Genomic DNA, 21,740 nt, shown 5'->3' with positions numbered 1-21,740 from the left:
GTGAATTCTCTTCCATGTGAATTAAATTGCGAAGTATTAGAAGTTTTTGATTAATGAAGACTTATATATAATTTATATTCATTTGTTTTTAAATAAAAAAAATCACAATATTAAGTAAATATAATATTATTATATTTAGTATTTTATTATGTACACATATACTTATTGCAGAAAATTGCATAAAATTTTTGTAAAAAAATAATACATTGTAATAATATTTTTACTTTTTAATATTTTTTTTTGTATTGTATATTAAATATTATTTATTTCAATATAAGCACGAAAGATTAAATAAAAATGAATATTTTTTGAAATAGAAATGAATCGTTTAAAGAAAAAAAAAATCTAAACAATGTTGTAACAAATTTGATATCGAAATTAATAAAAATATTTCAAATAAATTTAAAAACGTTTTAGGTTCAAATAATTATTGTTTTAATAAATTATTTAATGCAAAAAGATATATTAAATAATATATCATTGATGCATAATATTCCATTGCAATATAAAATTAGAAATAATATATTAACCATTGATAATATGAACAATTATTTACATATATTTTCTCTAAATAAATCAAATAATGATTCTAAAAGAAATTAATCAACTAAATTATCGAAAACTAAGATTAAAATAATAAAAAATCATATAAAAAAGATTAAAATAATGAAAAATCATATAAAAAAATTAAATAAAAATCTAAAGATATTTGATTGCAATGTAAAAGAAGTTAAAAATAATGATATTTTCAAAAAAGAAAATTCATAATATTTTCCGTAGTATTAAAATACCTGTGTGATAGATACAAAATTAGGAAATAACAAAAATATTCCAAATCCTTTAGAAGAGAAATTCAAATTTCTAGGAATATTAATAAACAAGATTGTGATTCTCTGCAGAATTATGTGAACCGACAGTATCAAAAGTAAATAAATTGTGTATAAAAAATCAATCTTTTCTTTTAAATGAAGAAAATAATAAAAAAGAAATAAGTAATGAAATGGAAGACTGTATATCTTTATTTAAAGATATTAAAACTATATATTAAAGTTGCTGAATGTTGGAATTCACTGAAAACTTTATTACTTACTATAGAAAATGTGGAACTGAATCTCATCTTTCAAAAGTTTGATGAAACAAAAAAGAGATCAGAAAAAAATATATAATTAAAATATGATGCAGGCATTAATTCAGCAAAATTTTCTACAATTGAATCAGAGATTACATCAGATACATCAGATATAGATGAATATTCAAAAATAGTTAATACAAAAAATAGGACTTCGAAAACAAATAAACAAAATACTATTAATGATGTAAAAAATGAAAATTATTTTACATTATATTCAATAGGTAAATAAAATAACTTTTTTTTGATATATATTTTTTTATATTTTTATATATTAATTATTGTATATTATAGATGAGTTATCAAAACCATACTCTGCATATGAAAGAACAAGATTTTGGAAATATTATATCAATAGCCTTCGAAAAAGACTTAAACATAATGATTATAAATATGTTATGAATATTCTCAATTCAGTAAAAAAAGATCAACAATCATACATGTTATCAAATATTATGCAATGAAATAAAATATTCCTCTTATCGTTTGAATGAACTCATTGAATATCATATGCAAGTAATAAATAATTTAATAAAATATCATAATTGCTAAAATTATGTTTTTTTATGTAGATAATTGATATATTTATGATAATTGACATACATACTTTTAATTTTAAGTGAATTTTCAAAACTAAAGTAGATAACATACTAAAGTAGATAACATTTTCTGAAGAATTTAATCAGAATAATTAATTTATTTAAATATTTAGACTATATATTTTTAAATTATAATAATAAGATTATAATAATAAGATTTCATGTAAAAAAAAATATAAACATAATATTTTATTTTAAGCTCTGAATGTTAAATTTCTATAAATTTAATTTCAATGACATAATTTGTTATATATATTTTTTCAAGTTCCAATATAAAATAACTTTTGTATTGAAATAAATTAAAGAAAAATATTGCATTAAAATATATTAAAATATTTATTTTAAAATATTCCTGATTTCATTTAATATTTTTTTGCAGTTCAACTTGGGACAAGTGCTATATCATACCAAATATTATATGATGTTGCTAAACATATTTTGATTCGTTTAGCTGAGAAAAATTTATGGACGTTAGCTTATATTAAAAATGCTTAAAAATATTAATTTTATAATTCAAGCAAAAATTCATTTGCATAAAATTGATGCTGCAACTATTCTGCTTTTTGCTGAGATATATTTAGCAAATCAATGAATTATAAAAGCTTTTACCTTACTTAAAGCTATTTTCTTATTATAATATTTAAAATGAAAACTAATAATTAATTGCAGTTATTTTTATGAAACATTCTTTCCAAAAACTAATCTCATATGTACTAATTCAAGTAAATGGAAAATATATTGTACTGTAAAAGATAATCCTATTAGAGTACAAATAATAATCATTTTATTAAATGCATTTTATGAAAGATTTCCAGATTATGCAAGAAATTTTATCCAAGAAATTTTTCTTTTTCATTTTTTAATTATAGATCAATTTAGCAATTTTTATCCAATAGGTAAAAAAAAATAATTTTATATGATTAAATGATATTATTTATTAATAAATTTAATATCAATTATATAAATACATTCAGAATATATATTTTTAAATATACATTACATTTTTAGAACTTACAAATATTGCAAATAAAATAGTATCAATGCTTTTATTACGAAACAATCATGATTTAATTGCAAACATTGCAAAATTAATTATTGAATATAATTTTATATTAAATATTATTCCATTTCGTGCATTAATTGCCAAATTGGTTCATATTAATGTGACATTAGCTAAACGCTTACATCAAATAGCAATTAATTTAGGAATATATTCTAAATTATAAGTAAGTATTCATGCATTTTTATATTAAAAAAAAAATTATAATTGTCGTTAATAAAAAATATTCATATCAATATACATATTATGCTCATCATTTTTTGAGATTAGTTTTATCCAACAACACATCTTATTATAAATTCTGATTGGACAAAAGAAGAAATGTATCTTACAGTATTGGATTTAATAGAACAATTTTTATCAAAAATTGGATTGGATCTGAAATCAATCATCTAAAAAAATATTCTGTATATTTTATCTTTAAGGCAAGTTATACCTATAATTACTTATATTTTTAATTAGAACTTATTAATTAATCTTAATCTTTTACAGAATTTGAATAAGAAACTTATTTGTAATAAAAAAATAAATCAACAATATTATAAACAAATGGAACAGAGCAAAATTTTAATGCAAACTATATTACAAAAAGAATTCAATCCACCTATTTTAATAACAAGAAACCTAAAGATAAAATATGTAAGTTAAGTAATATAAGTATTTTAAGATATTTAAGAAAAAAAATTAATAATAAACAATAAATTCGATTTTAATTATACATATATTTAATTAAAAGCAATGGAAATAAGATTATATTTTTGAACATATTGTTTCTTTAAAATTTTATGTAAAAATTTCAATTTTAATTTTTTAACTTCTAAACTAATTTACTTATACTTATTTAATTATGATTGTAATGATATAACATAATGATATGATTGTTAATTATGATGTTTATGATATAACAAATATTATTTAATTTTTATTTTTAAATTAACAATATTTCGTTTATAATTGTCTTATACACAATATATTACAAATTTTAAAATATATTTTTAAGTTGATTATGTCTTGATAGATTAAAATATATTGTATGAAATTATACACATTATAAATATTATATAATTATACAATAATAGATTATATATAATATATATATAAAATTGTATTTTTTTTTGAAAGCATATGATAATTATATTAAAATAGTACATATATAGTTATAATACAATAAAATAAATTTTTGATATTAATAAATTGTGTATTCTTTACATTTAAATCTAATAAAATGAACATTTAAATAAAATATTAATGTATAAAATTAATTTAAATAAAAATTGCTATGTCTATTATAAGTAACTCTTGATATTTATATGTATAATTCAATAAAAACATATTTATAGTTTAAAAACAAAATAAATTAAACATTTAAGATATTAATTATTTAAAATCTTCATAATTACTTCTTCAAATACATTCGATTAATCAAATTCTGGTATGTCATCAAATGAATAACCTGGTACTTTTTGATAAGCTAAAATAGCTACCCTCATATGATAAGCACCTGGTATAAACATTAGAATCCCTAAAATAATAAGTGGCCACATACGATCTGAATACTGCAAAAAATAAAATAATTATTAAATATATATATATAAAATTGTTTATTATTATTATTAAACTATTATTATTACAATTATATTTATTTTTTATTAAATTGGTATAACTAATATAATATATACAAAATAAATATGTATATAAAATAAAACATACATATATTTTGAAATAATGAGAAAAAGTATTTTTTTTAAATTATAATGAAATGGAATAATTTGAAAAATATAAAATATAAAAATATTATTAAGATATTTTACCTTTGAATCAATATGTCCACTTACAATTAAACTGCCCATAATAAGCATTATAGTACCTCCAACAAAAAGAAGAGCAGCTAATGTAATGGCTTTCCATGGTATTTTTACTGATGGATTCACAAACTGTTGAAAAAATATTTAATCAATCATATTTACTTTGCAAAATTTTTCACATATTTTAGTTACATAATATCTTGATTGATTTTAATAAATATATTTATAATATTATGAAATAGAAAAATATTTAAAATATATTTAATAAATAATATTTAACCTGGGAATCAACAAAACCATTATCAGTTTCTGTAAGCTGTGTATAATCCACGTTGTTAAATTGTTTATCACCAAGTTTTCTTCTAGACATACTCACTTTGTGAATATAATCTATAAAAATAAATTTAATTCCAAGTTTTTATAATATCAAAATTTTCATTGTTTCTCTAAATTAAATTAAATTAAATTAGTTTTAATTATTAATATCATTATTTTATATTATATTTAAAATAAATTTTATCTTATATAGATTTTTCAATTATTTTTAATAATGTATTTTATATTTCATAACATCTTATTTATTATATAATAAATCTTTTACGAAAATACTCTATGAAATTTGTAATTAATCGAATTAATCTATCAAAAATATGTAAATATCTTGTAAACTGAATACTTCATTCTTTCAAAAATATGAAATAAATTTATTAATATTGATTGAATTATGAGTATATATACATTGTTTGTAAATATTTCAAATATTAAATTATGTATAAATTAATATTACATATTAAATTATGTATAAATTACAATTACAAATTATTATAGCGTAATTGTAAATATATAGATTGAAAATGTCAAACAAAACAATTTTTTCTATCAATAAATTGTTGTACTTAACGTTTTAGCAGATATCATTCATAATAACTTAAAAAAAAAATTAAATTTTGCAATTTATTATTTTTATTAAAAAAAATGAACAAAAAACACTTATAGGTTATTATCTGTAGTATTTGATAACGTGTTTTAAATTCAGAACGCATGCGCGTATGTTAAAAGTAGGGATAGATTCCGAGGGAACATTTAAATATTTAATTTATTTAACATCATATAGCAACAAATAGAGATAAATAAATTTGATTTGAGAAAAATATAATGAAAGTATATATTAAGAATTTAAAAACAAATATTATTATTATTATAAATTAAATACTACCTGTGCTACACCAACTCGTCCACATATCAATCAACAATTGAACACTTAAAGTCGTATAGATAAAATCATCAAATTATTTTTATTGGACTTTGCTATCGATGAAAAAAATGTTGTACAATTTTAAAAAAAAAAAAGACAGGTTTCAAATTCATTTTGACAAATCTTTTTGATGCCATTTTTTTCCTAAATAAAATGAATCAATTTCTCAAAAGTTCGTTAATATTTTAAAAATCCAGATTTTTATCCTTTCATGAAAATGTCTAAATTAATTAAAATCACTATTTAAATAAATGAATAACAATATATGCAAACATTCAGTTCACATAACTAATAGCCAAATACTAATTATAATTATTTCTACATGAATTTTCATCAAACAAAAATATTGTTGACTTATAATCGAGAAAGCAGTTGATTAAAAATTAGATACACGAAGTTTATAAATTAATATTACTATTTTTCTAGTATATTTAACGCGCACTATTAGCATAGACAACTTTAACTTCGAGATTTTCAATTACACTTCTTGTCAGTTGGTCGGATCGATCTGCGAAAATGAAGAGGCGGTGGAAGCTGTGCTTTCCTGCGCCGTGACGTTGAACGCAGTACCGTACTATCATAAGGGTTTCATAGAATTTCAATATTATGACATTTTCAAAACGAATATTTTCTTATAGTAATTTTATATTACTTATATGAAAACAATACATAAAAGTTGTGGAATTAAAAATAAAATTTTGGATTTCAAAAATACATATAAAAATATAGTAAGATTGTATATTTTTGTTATAAAAAATATAATTGTAAAGAAAAAAATGTGAAATAAAAATAAATGTGAATATTTATCTTATTTATATGTTTTTTCACAAAAGTTTGATTCATTAAGTCATATAATTACAGAATTTGAAATGTCTAAGAAGCATCATTTTTTGAGCGCATTAATAACTTCGAGTAAAACACGATGCTAAAGGTCAATGTATAGGGAAGATGAAAAATCGAAGAAATGAAAGAAAGAATCGATATATTTCTTTAAAATATATTATACGTATGAGGAAAAAGAGTTTAATGGACTTAATCATAATTCAATAATATCTTTTTAAAAATATTGATTTATATAAAACATAATTTTTACTACGATTATATAATAAATATATATTTATATATATTAATATAATTATTCCATTAAATAAATTAATATTAATCATTATAATTTTTAACTAAAGTTAGAATAATTGAAATATTTGTAATCAACAAAGAAAAATTTTGAATTATTTATTCTTAATTATCCTATTTTCATGAGATTTTTCTTTTAAATATTAAACATGCTGATTGGAAAGAAGTTTTTTTTAAATAAATTTGATTAACAATTCTGCAATTAGATGAACGCAAAATTCTGCAGTGCTGGGTACTGGAAGTTAATGATACGATATTGAAGAAAAAAGGCGCCTGCGCTGGGACTAGTACAGTGGTGTTAGGTGCAAGGAGGGTAATGGTGACCTAGGGGCGGCAGTGCGGGTTCAGGGGGCGGCGAGGGCGGGTGCCTCCGTTGGAACTACCTCTTGATAACAGCCCGCAACTATTCTCACCTCCGGCCGATTTCACGCCGCGTAATTCTCATTTCTTTCGACAATCGAATATCCGTCGATTACAGTGATTATTATTTACGACTTGCTGGAATAACAATCACGCGATTAATCCATTAAGGTAAATCGAAGAAGCATAATTATAATATGCCGATTAAGAATGGATGCGATAAATCATTAGTCATTGGTGCGCCAACAATAAAATGTTTAAAATCTTTTGCCAGTGATATTTCCATTAAGAAGTTATGCGATTTGGATCATAGTGCTTTCTGTTGTGATGTTATCGTGATACTGGCGTGATTATCTGCAGCAATCGCTGCATGTAGGTAGTAGTTGGTTACTTGTCGATAAATGAAGATCCTTCATAGCTTAGGATGCTGTGAAATGTGCCACGTACATTAATTCACATCATATTTTCATTTACGTTTATTAATGTTACCTATGTCGGTTCATTAATTAAATTGAGAACACGTTTAATTTTATCATAAAAATAATAGACTAGAGTCATACGTGGACATACGACGCGGGACAAGTTACGGTAATAAATTGACGACGATAAATCTACTGAAATATTCAGGGAAAAATATGCTTCGCTTTAAAGGCGGGAAAAAATAAAGTAAGAGATTTCAAAAGAATTATTCTTTCTACTGTTCAGATTTTACGAGTCGTAAGGGATAATCTTATTACTTTTCGCTGAATTTTCTTTTATCTATATGTGATTTTTTTTAATAAGATAATCTTCTTTTCTCGTTTCATTGTCGTCCTTCTAGAATTATTTCATTCTAAAATAAATATTCTTTTATTATTAAAAATATCATTGACATAATATTGCGAAACTAATATTCGTAATAATCATGATAGTTTCGTCTTTATGTAATATAGAAATTTTTTCGCTTTACATTTTATTCAATTAACATGATTACTTGGTATCAAATAAAATGAATTTTACACGAAGAACAATTTATTTGTACAAATGAAATTCAATAAAAAATTCATATGTAAAGTATTCAATATTTTCGTTCAATGTTTAATTATTTATTTAATAATTTTAGTACATACAACTAATCGATATTAATTTTTTGTATTTGTATTGATTTGTATTCTCGATTCATTGATTATATCAACTAATCTCGTATGAAAAGATAATATAATATTATATAATTATAGATATCTTATTTTTAATTAATTTTTTGGACTTTGATATTTCACGTAAAATATCTTCATGGTGCAATTGCTTTATCAATAAATTAAATAAAAATAAATTAAAATATTAAATGTTTAGTCAGTAATACCAGATTTAATGACATTTTTCATAAAATAAATCGCTTGCAAGTAAATTAAAGAGAGAGATAAGTTATCTTAATTACAATCAATGTCATTTTTCTTTCTCACATTATTTATCACAATAATACGTAACTAAATATTGTTTTAAAATATGGAAGATTACTATTATCGATCAATAAAAAAAAATATGGAGATTATACTGACATCGATGACACTGTTAACTGATGTAGGCATAACAAAGCGCATTATAGACATAGATAACTGTCGCCACTTGAAAAATAATATGCTTTAGTCTTATCCAATCATTATAGATACAAAAAAAAAGATCATATAATTTTATGTTATTATCTCTAACTCCTAAACCTTTGAAATTTCACAACATTAAATATTTGAACACATCGAAAATTTTAAATCTCAATTTTTAGTTCTGATGTCATTAAATTTTAAGTTATTAAATTTTTTAAAATTTTCAAGTTCTAAGATTTTCTAAGAGAACTTAAATGACTTTTTCCAAGTTATTCCAAATAAAAAAGTCTTTAGTTTTCAATTTTAAATAAATCCTCTACTGTTACAACTTTTAGAATGAATATATAATTTATTCATATTCTCGTTTTTCTTTTGATTTCTTAAGAATATTAGAATTGATTCAATTATCATTCTAACGACTACTTTCATCTTTCCATGTTAATGATTTTGAAAATTGAATAATTATGAATACGAGTCTGAACATGCATGGATATATTCAATTTGTTGTAATAAAAAAATTAGACCTTGGAATTTTCTCATGAACTTTTGGTAAAAATGGTTAGAATGATGTTTTTTAAAGTTCAAAAGTATATTTGTAATTATATAATCATTGCATAGAAAGATCTTTATCGATACGTATTTATAAACGAACATGAACATGAAACGAGAACATAATGGCATTATAGTTCACTAGATATGTAGTCACCGACCAATTTGCTTCGCTTTACATTTCGACGCGATCAAATCGATTTTTCTTTCTCATAAGTTTCTATTTGATCGATTCGTTGAAAACTATGACGTTCAATCAACTCTAGGAAATTATTATTGTGAATGATTCATGGAGAAAATCTTTAAATCAATAATGAAGTCATTTGAAAGTTATTAAAGATTAAACAAAAGGTACATTAAAGATCATATTGTTTTAGAAGTTATTACAATTAATATTTAAATATAATATTTATTGACTATTGATTTTTACCATAATGATTTCAGTTTCAGCAAATTTTCGAATATTGAACAATTTTATTGAAAATGTTATGGATCTCATGTGTTTTATGACGAAGACCGACTTAGATAGTTCAAAAATTTTCCATTTATACAATGATCTCTTGGTAATTAGTTTCAGTATGGAGTGTCCTGAAGCAATGGAACGAGGCAGAAACTTTCGTTTGCTTGCCAAGGAAGAATTACCTAAACTCTTGGATTTCCTTGATGGCTATTTGCCCGAATCCTTAAAGGTGCGTTCAATCTCCTTTTAAACTTGTTCAATTTATATAAAAAATCCTAAAAAATTTTCTTAGAATTTAGTTTTTCTTAAATTTTTAAAATAATAATTAAAAATTAGAAAAAAATTCTGATTTCATTAAAAATCATTGAAATAAAAAAAAAAATTTTGATTTGATTATGAAAATTCAGAAAAAACATGACAGTTTACAGTTTTTGAATTAATAATTGAATTAATAATTGGTTAATTAATTCATAATTAATAGCATTCTATTTATGTAAAATTCAATTTATGAATGATGTCATATTTCAATTACATTATTTATGAATGATGTCATATTTCATAGAAAAACCTAATTTATCTTGTTATGTAAACGAATTAATTTTGCTTAGTTTGCAAATATTTTCTCTGTTATTATATTTTAGGCTAATATTTTCTTTTTGTTATTGTATTTTAAGTTAATAATAATTCCAATGATTAATAACGAATCATTTTTATAATTATCATGTAATTCTCTACAAATTATTACATTTTTTTGTATTTTTAATACTAACATGAAAAACATAATTGATTTAAAGTTCTTGAAACCATCTCTATAAAGCAAAATTTAATTGAAAATTCCGATGTCTTCTCTGTTAAAGCAATTTTAAATTACTCTTCCAACAAGATTTTGAATTTCATGAAACATCAATGAAACATAGATCTACAATATTTAAAGGATTAATATATATCATGATAATATTGAATTCATGGAATAAAATATCTCAAAAGGAATTTAGTCCGAAGATCAATACCTGTTGTGTTTGCCATCTTTAAATTACTTTTCTGAAGTCTTTGAATGATATCATAAATTATATGTTAAGTTTCCAATCTAAAATTGAAAATAATAATTTTAATAAATTTAAAATAATAGTATCAAAGATGACATTGAAATTAGATTTAAAATAAATCTAATGAAGAAAGAAAGTACAAGACAAAAACAAGTTGAAGTAAACAGGAGAAAGAAGAATAGAAATAAAAGTTGTCACATGGTTGATAGAAATTGGATGAACCGTAAAGGGGAACTATGGCTATAGAATATCGTAGGATTCCCGAGGGAAGAGGCGACGAGATTCGATAGGATAAGATTACCGGTGCAAAGGAAGAGATTCCTGCGTAGTATTTCCTCCGTAACCCGGTCTAAATGGTGGGCCGTTGTGCTAGGTTAGTGTCAAGGTCGCGGCTGGTACAGATCGTTTTGCGCAGCGGCGATATTCTTGGTGTGATATTTGCATGCGGCGTCGTAAAGTAGTACGGACAATGCGACATGATTTCTTTTATTTTTTAAATTGTATAATATCAATCTCTTTTTCGATGGTACAAATATATGTGTATTGATTATGAAATTTAAAATCTCGTTTTCTATTATAACTGATATTTTTTAACTGCTTTCATCTTTGTCATGCTACATAGACCAGTAAGATTTATTTTAACTTTGTTTCGTGAAGTTTCTTGTATGTAATAGTATTTTCTATACTGGTCGATATTTAGCAGCCTAATTAAATTATTACAAGGTATTAAGATGATATAGTGTCACTAAATATTAGTGATTTTTATTAATTAATATCAAATATTAGTAAGATCTATTTATAAAGGATTTTTAAAATTTACTACTAGTTTGTAGTATATTTTGCTTTTTGATTTGTTCAATTTGGATTTTTTTTCTATAAAATATATTAAAATAACATAAATAATGATTGTAATAATAAATTAAATTTAAAAAATTTTATAATAATATTAATAATAATATTTTATTACCATTATTGATTATTTATAAGAAATTATCATCAAATTATATTATCTCGATATATTATTTCTTAATTACAGATCTGGATAAATCTGTATATAATGTTTTATCTATTTTTACGATAGTTTTGTTGAGGTTAAATGAAGTTTTAATATTTCCATTTAATCGAAAATGTGCCAATTTTTACATATTGTAGCAAACACCTGTTAATATAAATGCAGCGGAATGTGATAATCGGTCAATGAGCACATATTACAGAATCAAATTATTAAATCTAGCTTACCTTTCTATCTTGATTTATTCATTGCTAATAATAATAATAAGACATTTATTTCGACATACTTTTCAATTAAGACTGTCTTGTAACTCTCAACAAATAATGAAAAATTTTTCTACCTGTATAAGACTTCTTAATCTTCTTTCTTCTTTTTTTTTTTTTGCAAAGTGAGATTTCCAGCATGAGCATATTTATTAGAAATTAGAAATTATTATATTATTAGAAATTAATATATAGAAATAAGAAATTTCTATGTATAATTTTAAACGATCTCTTAAAAGATATATAACCAAGATGTATTATTGAAATTTCATACATCAAACAATATTGTTGCGTAATAGATTGTGATTGACATCTAAATTATTATGATTTCGATATTGCTTTATGTTAATTCCATAATTTATATTCAATACCTTCGAGAATCTGTTGCAAAAATAAACAACGAACGTTAGATTGATGAGTATAGTGTGGGAATGAATTTGCAATTAAATTATTAGTCACCAGAGGTCTCTTTTTAAAAAGTTACTAGAAAAACATGATACATAACATGATACATAAAAAAAAAAAAAAGCAAACAAATAGAGAGAAATCAATTAGAAAGATGGCATCGACCCATCTTTTTCTCTTTTACCTTTCATTCTTGAGCTAGTGAGTTATCGATCTAAAAAGAACTTTGTTTGTTACTCGTCGACGGGTAGCGGAGTGGCGGGACTATCGGTGTTACGACTGCTGGCCACGCCACCTCGATTCCACTACCGATGTGCAAGGTGTAGCGGAGTCAAGGCCAAGGTTGCGTTTCCATGATCAACGCGCGGTATCGATCTCGTAATCTTTTCGCGATATCAAGATATTCGTTTTTGCGACATTCTGTTAAAATATAATATTATAAGTGTAATTAACATTATCAAGAAAATAATCGATTGCTTATCTGAAATCATAAACTCTCCCGTTTGACATAGTATTCATGAGTTTATATGAATTCAACAACTATATTACGATGTCGAGAGTATATACACACAATACATAATTATGCAGAGAATATTTCGTGATAGCTCATTTGACGCTTAATGTAGCAAGATGGAATCACTTAAGGATCCTAATGTGACTCTACATCTATAAGATTAATATGTGCTAAATGTATATTTATATTACATTTGATTTCTGAATAGTTGAACGCTGATTATATATTTTAAAGGAAAAATTATAAATTTCTCAGAATATAAAATTGATTTGATTTCTATATGGCATATTTATAATAAATATAATAAAATAATTCTGAATAATATTATTATGAGATTATTATTATGATAAACATAATACAAATTTATAGAAATAAAAAATATGCTTTAATAAAAGATATTCCAAGGTTGGTATATTAAAGATTAATATAAGTACATTCCTTCAGTTTTACATCCATTAGTTTTTCTTAGAGTTCCCATAAGATTTTTAAATTCCAATCATTCAGGTCATACAAAATAACCTCTTAATTTACAGGATTTTCTTCCGTTCTTGTTCCTGCTATCCAGTTTGCGCGATTCGGTAGAGTTAACATGCTCATTGGTACTCATATTACGCGTTATAATGTTTGGCCAGCATAAAACGATGCCGCATACCGTCATTTATCTTCGAATAAAGTTGTGCCAACCAACGAAAAGGCAAGGTCAAGGTCATGTCCGGACATGCACACGCGATGCCATATGGCTTTTTCGAATCCGCATTCGAATCGATTCTTCTTGCATGCTTACCAAGTCACGATGATCCTTACCAAGTGACGTCAAGCTGGCTCGAAGATGATCGATAATGAATAATTTTGACAAAGCTCTCAATTGCATCTTTTTTAACCTTTTTTCTTTTGTTTTCGTGATAAGCCTAATGTTTAACTACATTTCTTTTTTCTCTTTTTAAGTTCTTCAAATTGAAATTGTTGTTAACAAATGACGATGTGAGTAATAATGTTCCTTTTTTTTCAAATAAATAAAAATTTTGCTTTTTAATAAAACGTGAAATATGAATATACTGATCAATCATGAGTTAATTGAGATAAAATGTTTTTATATATTAAAAATAATAAAGATATCATAAAATCTGGTTTATCTAGCATTTACATTCTATTCTATTATTAACCTCAAATAGATTAGATTGTAAGTGTCTTTTAAATCGCAACCAATTCGTGTCAAGATTGTTCTATTAATAATATTTATATATATAATATTCTATTAAGTTGAATTTTTAAAAATGATTCTTTATATTGTTTCTGCTGAATTAAACAAAGATTTTTCGTTTTATTTTTATCATACTAAAATAATATTAAAGAACAAAAAGAGAAGAAAAATAGTCACGAAAGACAAAACTTAATTATAATTAAAATCAATCTCACATTTGACTGGTATACAAAATCGCATAAATTAAACGTTTTTATAGTTTATTTGATTATCGCAATTTAACTTTCCTTTTAAAATTAATTTTATGATCATACAGAGTGACATGTTTACCGGCAAAGGATTTTCTGCGTGTACTGTTTCCACTTAAAAGACACCAAACGAATCGAGACAGTTTCTACAACTTTCTCATTTGCATCATCGTTTCTGCCACTTTTCGAGATCGAGCCAGTGATATGTAAATTTACACCGGTTATACTTCACGTGCTGCATGTGAAACATTTTATTATACGACATGTATGCTCGCCAAAGTATTTCGAGAATAAGTGAGCCCGATTACATTCCCTTTCCACAAAAGAAGATGCGGGGAACTTGTTCGCTCACGATAGAAAGGGAAGGGACGTTAAAATTCCATTCGTACATGTGAATTCGTTTGAATTCTGGCGAACGTTCGAAAAAGTAAAATTCGATAGAACGGATATTGGCAATGACGGATAAAACGTGCGTAACAAATAAAAACATATGCGGCTACGTGCCATTCCTGACTTGTTTGTATTGAAATTTCAAATCGAATCGACGTATAAAATTGCTAGGACGTTTGTCGAGTATGATATCTCGTCCATTCTGGTGCAACCAGATTATATGTATAAAATCTAGGACAGGCTACGAGGTTCCGCAATAGATTCTATTGCCGATTATTTACTTACTTTCAACTGATCGAAGCCGAGCTACTAAATACATAGTTAATTCACTATAAATTATTTTCGGTATGTTTATTTTATAATTGATAAATACATTTTCTTTCAGAATTTCTATTGATGCTTTATTGATTTTATTAGATATCTTGGTCTTGATTTTGTGATTTCAATGTTTTCAAGTGCAGAAATCATATCGATGGACATGATGATGGATAAAGGAATGAAGATCATCCAATTTTCTGGAAAATAAAAATTATTATTTAGAAGAGAGATGCTAAAGTGTCAGAGATAGCACATAATAACCTACTTCATCATTAAGTATCGATTGATAAAGTTTTCTTAATTTTATAAATTTTAATTTTAATATATTATATATTATATATTATAATTTTAATATATTTCTGATTTCGATTTTTCTATTGATGATAATAAAAGTAGACAAACGGATGGAATCCATCTCACTTACTCATTGCAAAATGAAGATCATTGTAATATTTGAGTAAGAAAAGGAAAGCTTTAAACACGAAAGTATTAGATATAGCACATGGTAGTTTATTTTAAGAAGCGACGTCTGGAGCATCGCCCTTGGCTAGATTCTCCTTTATCCTGCAGCTTCCTCGTAAATATCCACCTTTTCATCTGACAAGATGTTGCCTTTAGTGAATGCGCACTGCGAAAAAAAAAGCTTCCCTTTAACTACCCCAAGAGTTTGTACTCTTCTAATTCTTTCGTGAGATGAAGAAGATTTCCAACTGTTTCTTCGCGGTTCCATAGCTTTGTAAACATACGGTGGGAAAGGATTACTTGTTATTTTGTTTCTTTACTTGCCACAACGTTATTCAGTTGGGAAATGTACCTTGAATAAACTCTCGACAATTGTTTACACCTTTTAACGTAACATTGTTATCTTTCTCTTTCACAGTTCCATCAAACTTTGTTGACCTATATGAATGACAGAGTATGGGATTTTAATTTCTATGTGGCTAATGACTGGCCGGATGATGAGATCTGTTTACATTTTCCAGGCATGACGTTATCTGTAAGTATGAAATGCCCATTTGTTTTAGATTACACTTAAGAGCAATTGATAAGATCGTGTAGCTTACACACACTATATAGCAAATATAATTTCATTTCTATCGAATAGGTACATCAGAGGAGAATGTAAATATCAAACATCGCCAAAATGCAATTTGTTTTCATTGAAGATGGATATTATTACATTTTTTTCCTGCTTGATATAATCATTTGCAAATTATCTGAACGAAATATAACAAAATTGATGGTCTCTTTTCTGATGAATGAATATAAATTTGAAAATCAAAAGGAAAACTCGCGTGCCTTCGATAAATTCATCTTGTTTCTGAACGTATCGCACAGAGGTGCAGAAAATTTGGCCCAAATCCTAGCTTGGCTTTCATCCAACCTTTTGTTTCACAGCCTTGCCAGTTCATTTCCTGACCTTCCCCTGTAACTTCTCTAATCTACCACCCTATCTTATTCGATGCTCTTTACTTAATTAACGTGTCCGCAATTTTGTCCATTTGATAACTTGTTACCATTAAATTCTCGTGTCTTTTCCCAGATTCGCCAATTCATAAATCAAAAATTAATATCTTGATATCTCTCATCGTGTTAATTATTTGTTCGACCGCGTTCAAATCGTGTTATTTAATTTCTACTAACAATAAGATTAAATTTAAAATAGAATTTCGAATCTTCAAATGTCGAATCAGTTAAATCTGAAGCGACGAAATCTCTGAACAAATAATTCATGTATCAAATTATTTTACAATTTCTCTTTAGTTTTAATCTAACGCAATCGCTCGATCGATTTTCAGCCTCATGGTTTACTGTTCGAAAGTGTAGGCGTCTTCTGTCCCAACGATCGACTGGATCTGCTTAAATTATTAAGGGAGGAGGATATTTTGATCGACTGGACGAAGCCTCTTTACATCAATTTCGTTCATTACGATATCGCCGAGGAGTTGATACACCTTTACGAGGGCACAGGGACGATCGAGAGGGTGATAGGGGATGTTTTTATGTGCAAGGATCTTCAAAACATAGATAACGTCGAGGAACCGGATGAAGAAGCCCATCCCGACATTCAAGTTCAACCCTTGAAAGCGGAACACGCTGAGAGTATTTACGAATTGTATCCAGCGAACGATATGGAGTGTCACGAGGTTTTCCTCCGATTGATCAGGACGCTTCCCGCTGCTGGAGTGTTTGCTAAGGGTAGTTTGGCAGCTTGGATGGTTCAGTCTTATTACGGGGCCATGTTTTCCATGCAAACCAAGCCTGAATATCGAAGGAAGGGTTACGGGACGAAATTAGCAAGGTAGACAAATTTTTCTTTTTTTTTATTGAAAGTTAATCTAATTGCTTGGTTATTGCTTGATACGGTAGAGTTTAGATGGATTTTGAAATAAAGTCTTTGATCAAGTATACTTCTCCATTCATAATAGCAAAACCGTAGGTACCTGACGAAGCAGGTCGCTGACAGAGGTTATCAGCCTTTCGTGGTCATACGTCCAGAAAACGAAGCCAGCCAAAGTCTGTACAAGAAACTAAGCTTTAGGAAAATCTATCAAACTGTTCGAATGACGTTCATGCCTTTCACGTGGCAAGATGAGGAGAATAAAACGACTCGCATTTTGAGGGAAAATTTGGAGAACGCTGTCAGACAGCTCACTATCGAGCAACAAGTAGTGGATGCTTTCAGAAACGATGAAATTGAAGAGAATGAAGCAGGGAATTCGGAATTTGTGGTAGAGGAATCTGAGGAAAGAGATGAGAATCCTCCAGAGGGGGGAAGTATCGAAGCGACGGAAGTATCGACCGAAGAAAACGTGAAAAATACGATCAATGATACTGAAAATGTCGAGGATAATGAGGGAACTGATGATAACGCTGAAGAAGCGGTAAATGATGGTGATAATCAAGACGATGGGGGAACAGACGGTGGGGACGCGGAATAATTAAGTACACGTTCGATTATTCGATAAAAGGTCCATGATTTACGTCGTGTTGCTCGCTCGAGGGTATACTCTCCTCTTTCCAAGGCTGATGGAAGAAAGAAATCGATCAACTATTAGAAAATTCACCATACATGTTATGATTTTAAATGCATTTTTAAATGAACTACAACTCTCGTTTTAAAACAATTTCTTAAAGTCTTTGTAAACAATTTTGAAATGAAATCTGTAACAATTGAAAGTATTAGATGTGATAGGCATGATTATAAAATCGACCGATTACATGCATCGATGTACCTTGGCTACATTGGCTACCTTGGCTAAAATGGCTACCTTTCGTTGGAAAGAACTCTCGAGCAGCATGAATGATACAAGAAAATAAAAGAAAAATTATTTTAAGAATCTTAATAACTTTACAGCACCCGCGTTCGTGCGAGGCTTCAATTCGCGTACGAAGAAATATGTATCTACGTACGGATTCCTCATATCAGACTGCTCGAAGTATGTCATGAAGGTCTCAGGAAACAGGTAGACGTATCCTTTGAATTGTCAAGGTTAGATTATTTCAAAGTCTATCTATACCGCGTCAAATATCTTTTTATTGTAATTAGTGGATTTGTTATTTCAAATGTTTAATATTAAATTTATAATAATTGTACATCTACGTGAAGTATATTTGAAAGTTAATTTCAAATTAATTTCTCATTTGGTCGTACTTTCGGACTAATCATTGTAATAATATTTGTATCTTTGATAAAATGATATATATGTATTCTTATTAAGTAGTAAGTATTTGATTGTTATTTATTGAAAAAAATTAACAAGAATATGAATATAAAATTCAATGTATTCAGTTTTTTCTAGAAAAAAGAAAACTGAAAGTGATCAATGAAATTTGTTAATCTATTAGCGATTAAATTATGATAGACTTTGAATTACGATTTCTCCATATTTAAAATAATTAATTCTATTTTAAAAAAGGAACAATCAGCGTGAATGAGTCGTCGTGAAACGTACGACAGTTGAGAAATTTACGCGCTGAATCAATCTGTGATTATAATTTCCCTATATAAAGTAGCATTTCGAATAAAAATTCAGAAGCCTCGTGCGACCTCGACACGCTTTCCTTAATACAAGTAGAAGCCAATTACTGTGCCGGTGCGCTCAACCATAGTAAATTTCAGACACATTGAATTATGGGATAACAACTTTAACTCGACAAGATTGGAATAGGGTATTGAATGAAATTTTATTCTAAAATTTACCTACAATTTTAACAAATTATACGTGCGATTGTGATCCCATTTCAGAGAAATATTTAATTAAAATCTTACCTATCTAGCTTAAGCCATTTTCAAGAAATTACTTCATTATTTTTTTATTGAAAAAGAAATAGTTTTTATTAATATAAAAAAGTTTTTGAAGAATGTAGTGCACAGACACAATAATCGGTCTAGCGTGCGAGCCAACGATAATAACAATAAATAATATTAATAATAATAGCGATCATACAATTAATATTACTATTAGTTACAGAATATACATGTATAATATGAATATACGCGCAAAGGGAAGCCCGATCAGCCCGGTTCGGTTATTGAGAAATTCTTTTTAAAATATAGTTGATAGTTACTATTTGTATCATTTTTTCTATATTTCACAGATGATGCATTTTCAATGATATTCTACACGACAAACGTGTGAAAGAACAGATTTAAAAAGTCGTAGCTGGGACGACCGGGCAGTTCCTCGAAGGCCCTCAATGTCCCTCCTTTATTTTGGATTTTCGACGTTGCTGGGGGCCAGCTGTGATATTTTCCCCACTTACGCTCTGGTCATAGTACCAATATTTAGATTTAGACGAAACTTGATTGTTGTTAATGGGACATGCTATAGCTCAATTCTATTAATATTTTGTCATGGATGTGCTTAAAATAGCGAATAAATTTGTTATTTCGCATTGTTTCAGTTATTGACTCTTGGAGGACCAACAAAACTAGCATTGACAGGAATGGAGTAAAATATAAAATTTGAAATTATAATAATGTTAAATTCGGTAATGTTAAAAACATTACTATAACATATAAGTTATATAGCATCAGTCCTCTAAGTGTAAAATGTTATACAATAAAATGTCACGTACGTTATTGTAAAATGATACAATAAAATTTAATGTATAATTTATATTCTAATATTCCAGTTTAAATAATTACAATAAAAAAACTTGATAAAGAATTTAGAAATAATTCAAACGTACGTGACTATATATATGTTCAATGTCTAAAAACAAATCTACATACTTCCCTGCATTGCTTGTATGGTAAGCTTGTCAAGTTTTGTTTTGTCAGTTTGAATTATAACAATAATTATAACCTAAACCACAATCAATTTCGTACACTTCTTATACTGTGCACAAGCTCGAATGGAATTTGCAATTATTATTAAATACAGTACGGTTATTACAAAAAATATATAAATTTTCGAATCGAATAAATGAAAAGGGCACTGAATTTCAAGTTCGAAAACTGTGATTTTATGCACAAGAAAAATTCATCGTAGTTCCTAAAATTAGAACTAGATAGCGGAGGTGGTTAGTGGCGCTGTTGTCAGGACAGTTTCCCTCCATTTTTAAGTTATGCAGTGCAATTTTCGATTCGATTCGTTTATCGTGCTATGTCAATTATAATTCGCAGTATAATTACTTTTTGTGTCATATATCGTCACTAACTAGTGCTTGAACATCAACAAGATTTTATTCTCGTTTAATATTATATATTTTTGAATAAATTCAATAATATATAACGTATAAATACAGAATAAATGTGTGATTATAAAGTAATTAAAAGTTATATAGACAAAGGAAACATGGCAGTTCAAAATTTAATTAACGAATATATTACTGAATTTATTTTTAAATTTCGACATTATATACCCTTTATCCAGCTACTAATTAAGGTAAAAATTAATTTTATAGTTATATAGTATTGTTTTATTGGATATTTTTTTAATTTCGACTAAAAAATTTTCGATAGTTAGTGACGCATATAATTTGCACAAAATGATTTCTTGTAATGGCCGTACGATATATAATTCCGTTACGTATGTTTGAACAAATTGACTTCAAATTATATAAATCTGTTTCTTTATTCATTTTCAAATATATATCAAATCGATAATAAAAAAAATGATTTTAAAAATTAATTTTTTAAATAATAAAAAATGCGTTTAAAATTTTTTTAAATTTTATATCTTATTTTTTATTGATTCAGAAAATTAATTTTTTTAACTTGACGTATTAATTGATGTAGTAATTATTAGTATTTTTGTAGTTTCAAATATATAGTTAGACGTTTAATTTATCAATCATAATTTTTTGTTTTAAATTAAGAAAGTAATATTAGTATTATTTAAAATTCTGTTTTTATATTATATCTTATTTTATATACATAATTGTAATGAAAAAATATGAAAAA

General features: G+C 26.0%; 2 protein-coding genes and 1 long non-coding RNA gene across 11 annotated transcripts; 1 reads left to right on the top strand and 2 right to left on the bottom strand.

Annotated features, from left to right (window-relative positions):
• Positions 1–4,004: 4,004 nt before the first annotated feature.
• Positions 4,005–6,318, bottom strand: LOC122719549 (transmembrane protein 230). Of its 3 annotated transcripts, none has more exons than XM_043945476.1 (4): positions 5,810–6,318; positions 4,874–4,983; positions 4,600–4,722; positions 4,005–4,344 (listed from the first exon to the last, which is right to left on the bottom strand). In XM_043945476.1, exons 1-4 carry the CDS (start codon positions 5,832–5,834, stop codon positions 4,207–4,209), a joined length of 396 nt encoding a protein of 131 aa, XP_043801411.1. In that variant the 5' UTR covers positions 5,835–6,318; the 3' UTR covers positions 4,005–4,206. The 3 variants fall into 3 exon arrangements, with proteins under 3 accessions (XP_043801411.1, XP_043801413.1, XP_043801414.1); XM_043945478.1 differs by having other exon boundaries at positions 4,624–4,722; XM_043945479.1 differs by lacking the exon at positions 5,810–6,318 and adding an exon at positions 5,495–5,621.
• Positions 6,319–7,349: 1,031 nt separating this feature from the next.
• On the top strand, positions 7,350–20,579 carry LOC122719546. 7 transcript variants are annotated; one of them, XR_006347639.1, is made up of 7 exons: positions 7,350–7,513; positions 10,043–10,160; positions 16,209–16,325; positions 17,128–17,630; positions 17,769–18,300; positions 18,687–18,795; positions 19,931–20,579. XR_006347639.1 is itself a non-coding variant. In XM_043945474.1 (6 exons), the coding sequence occupies exons 2-5, from the start codon at positions 10,050–10,052 to the stop codon at positions 18,268–18,270; spliced, it is 1,233 nt and encodes a 410-aa protein (XP_043801409.1). In that variant the 5' UTR covers positions 7,350–7,513; positions 10,043–10,049; the 3' UTR covers positions 18,271–18,300; positions 20,237–20,579. The 7 variants fall into 7 exon arrangements, 4 of the variants coding, with proteins under 4 accessions (XP_043801409.1, XP_043801407.1, XP_043801406.1 ...); XR_006347638.1 differs by having other exon boundaries at positions 18,687–18,801; positions 19,346–20,579; XR_006347637.1 differs by having other exon boundaries at positions 17,769–18,801; positions 19,346–20,579.
• On the bottom strand, positions 15,083–20,688 carry LOC122719552. The gene is made up of 4 exons (XR_006347642.1): positions 20,568–20,688; positions 16,143–16,323; positions 15,753–16,060; positions 15,083–15,525 (listed from the first exon to the last, which is right to left on the bottom strand). It is a non-coding gene; the product is annotated as an uncharacterized LOC122719552 (long non-coding RNA).
• Between the last annotated feature and the right edge of the window lie 1,052 nt (positions 20,689–21,740).

Source organism: Apis laboriosa, unplaced genomic scaffold, assembly GCF_014066325.1.
Source record: "Apis laboriosa isolate Shangri-la unplaced genomic scaffold, ASM1406632v1 scaffold83_cov151, whole genome shotgun sequence".
In the NCBI taxonomy this organism is placed as follows: domain Eukaryota; kingdom Metazoa; phylum Arthropoda; class Insecta; order Hymenoptera; family Apidae; genus Apis; species Apis laboriosa.
The sequence above is the reverse complement of the archived record's forward strand: the minus strand, read 5'-3'. Positions and strand labels throughout refer to the sequence as shown.

Excerpts from the sequence above, each read along its gene's own strand:
- LOC122719549 (XM_043945476.1), bottom strand. The coding sequence starts at position 5,834 with ATGTGGACGAGTTGGTGTAGCACAG. Across the intron at positions 4,984-5,809 it reads GACGAGTTGGTGTAGCACAG|ATTATATTCACAAAGTGAGT; the intron begins GTAGTATTTAAT and ends TTATTTTTATAG. Across the intron at positions 4,345-4,599 it reads GTGGACATATTGATTCAAAG|TATTCAGATCGTATGTGGCC; the intron begins GTAAAATATCTT and ends TATTTTTTGCAG.
- LOC122719546 (XM_043945474.1), top strand. The coding sequence starts at position 10,050 with ATGGAGTGTCCTGAAGCAATGGAACGAGGCAGAAACTTTCGTTTGCTT. Across the intron at positions 16,326-17,127 it reads TTCCAGGCATGACGTTATCT|CCTCATGGTTTACTGTTCGA; the intron begins GTAAGTATGAAA and ends ATCGATTTTCAG. Across the intron at positions 17,631-17,768 it reads TACGGGACGAAATTAGCAAG|GTACCTGACGAAGCAGGTCG; the intron begins GTAGACAAATTT and ends GCAAAACCGTAG.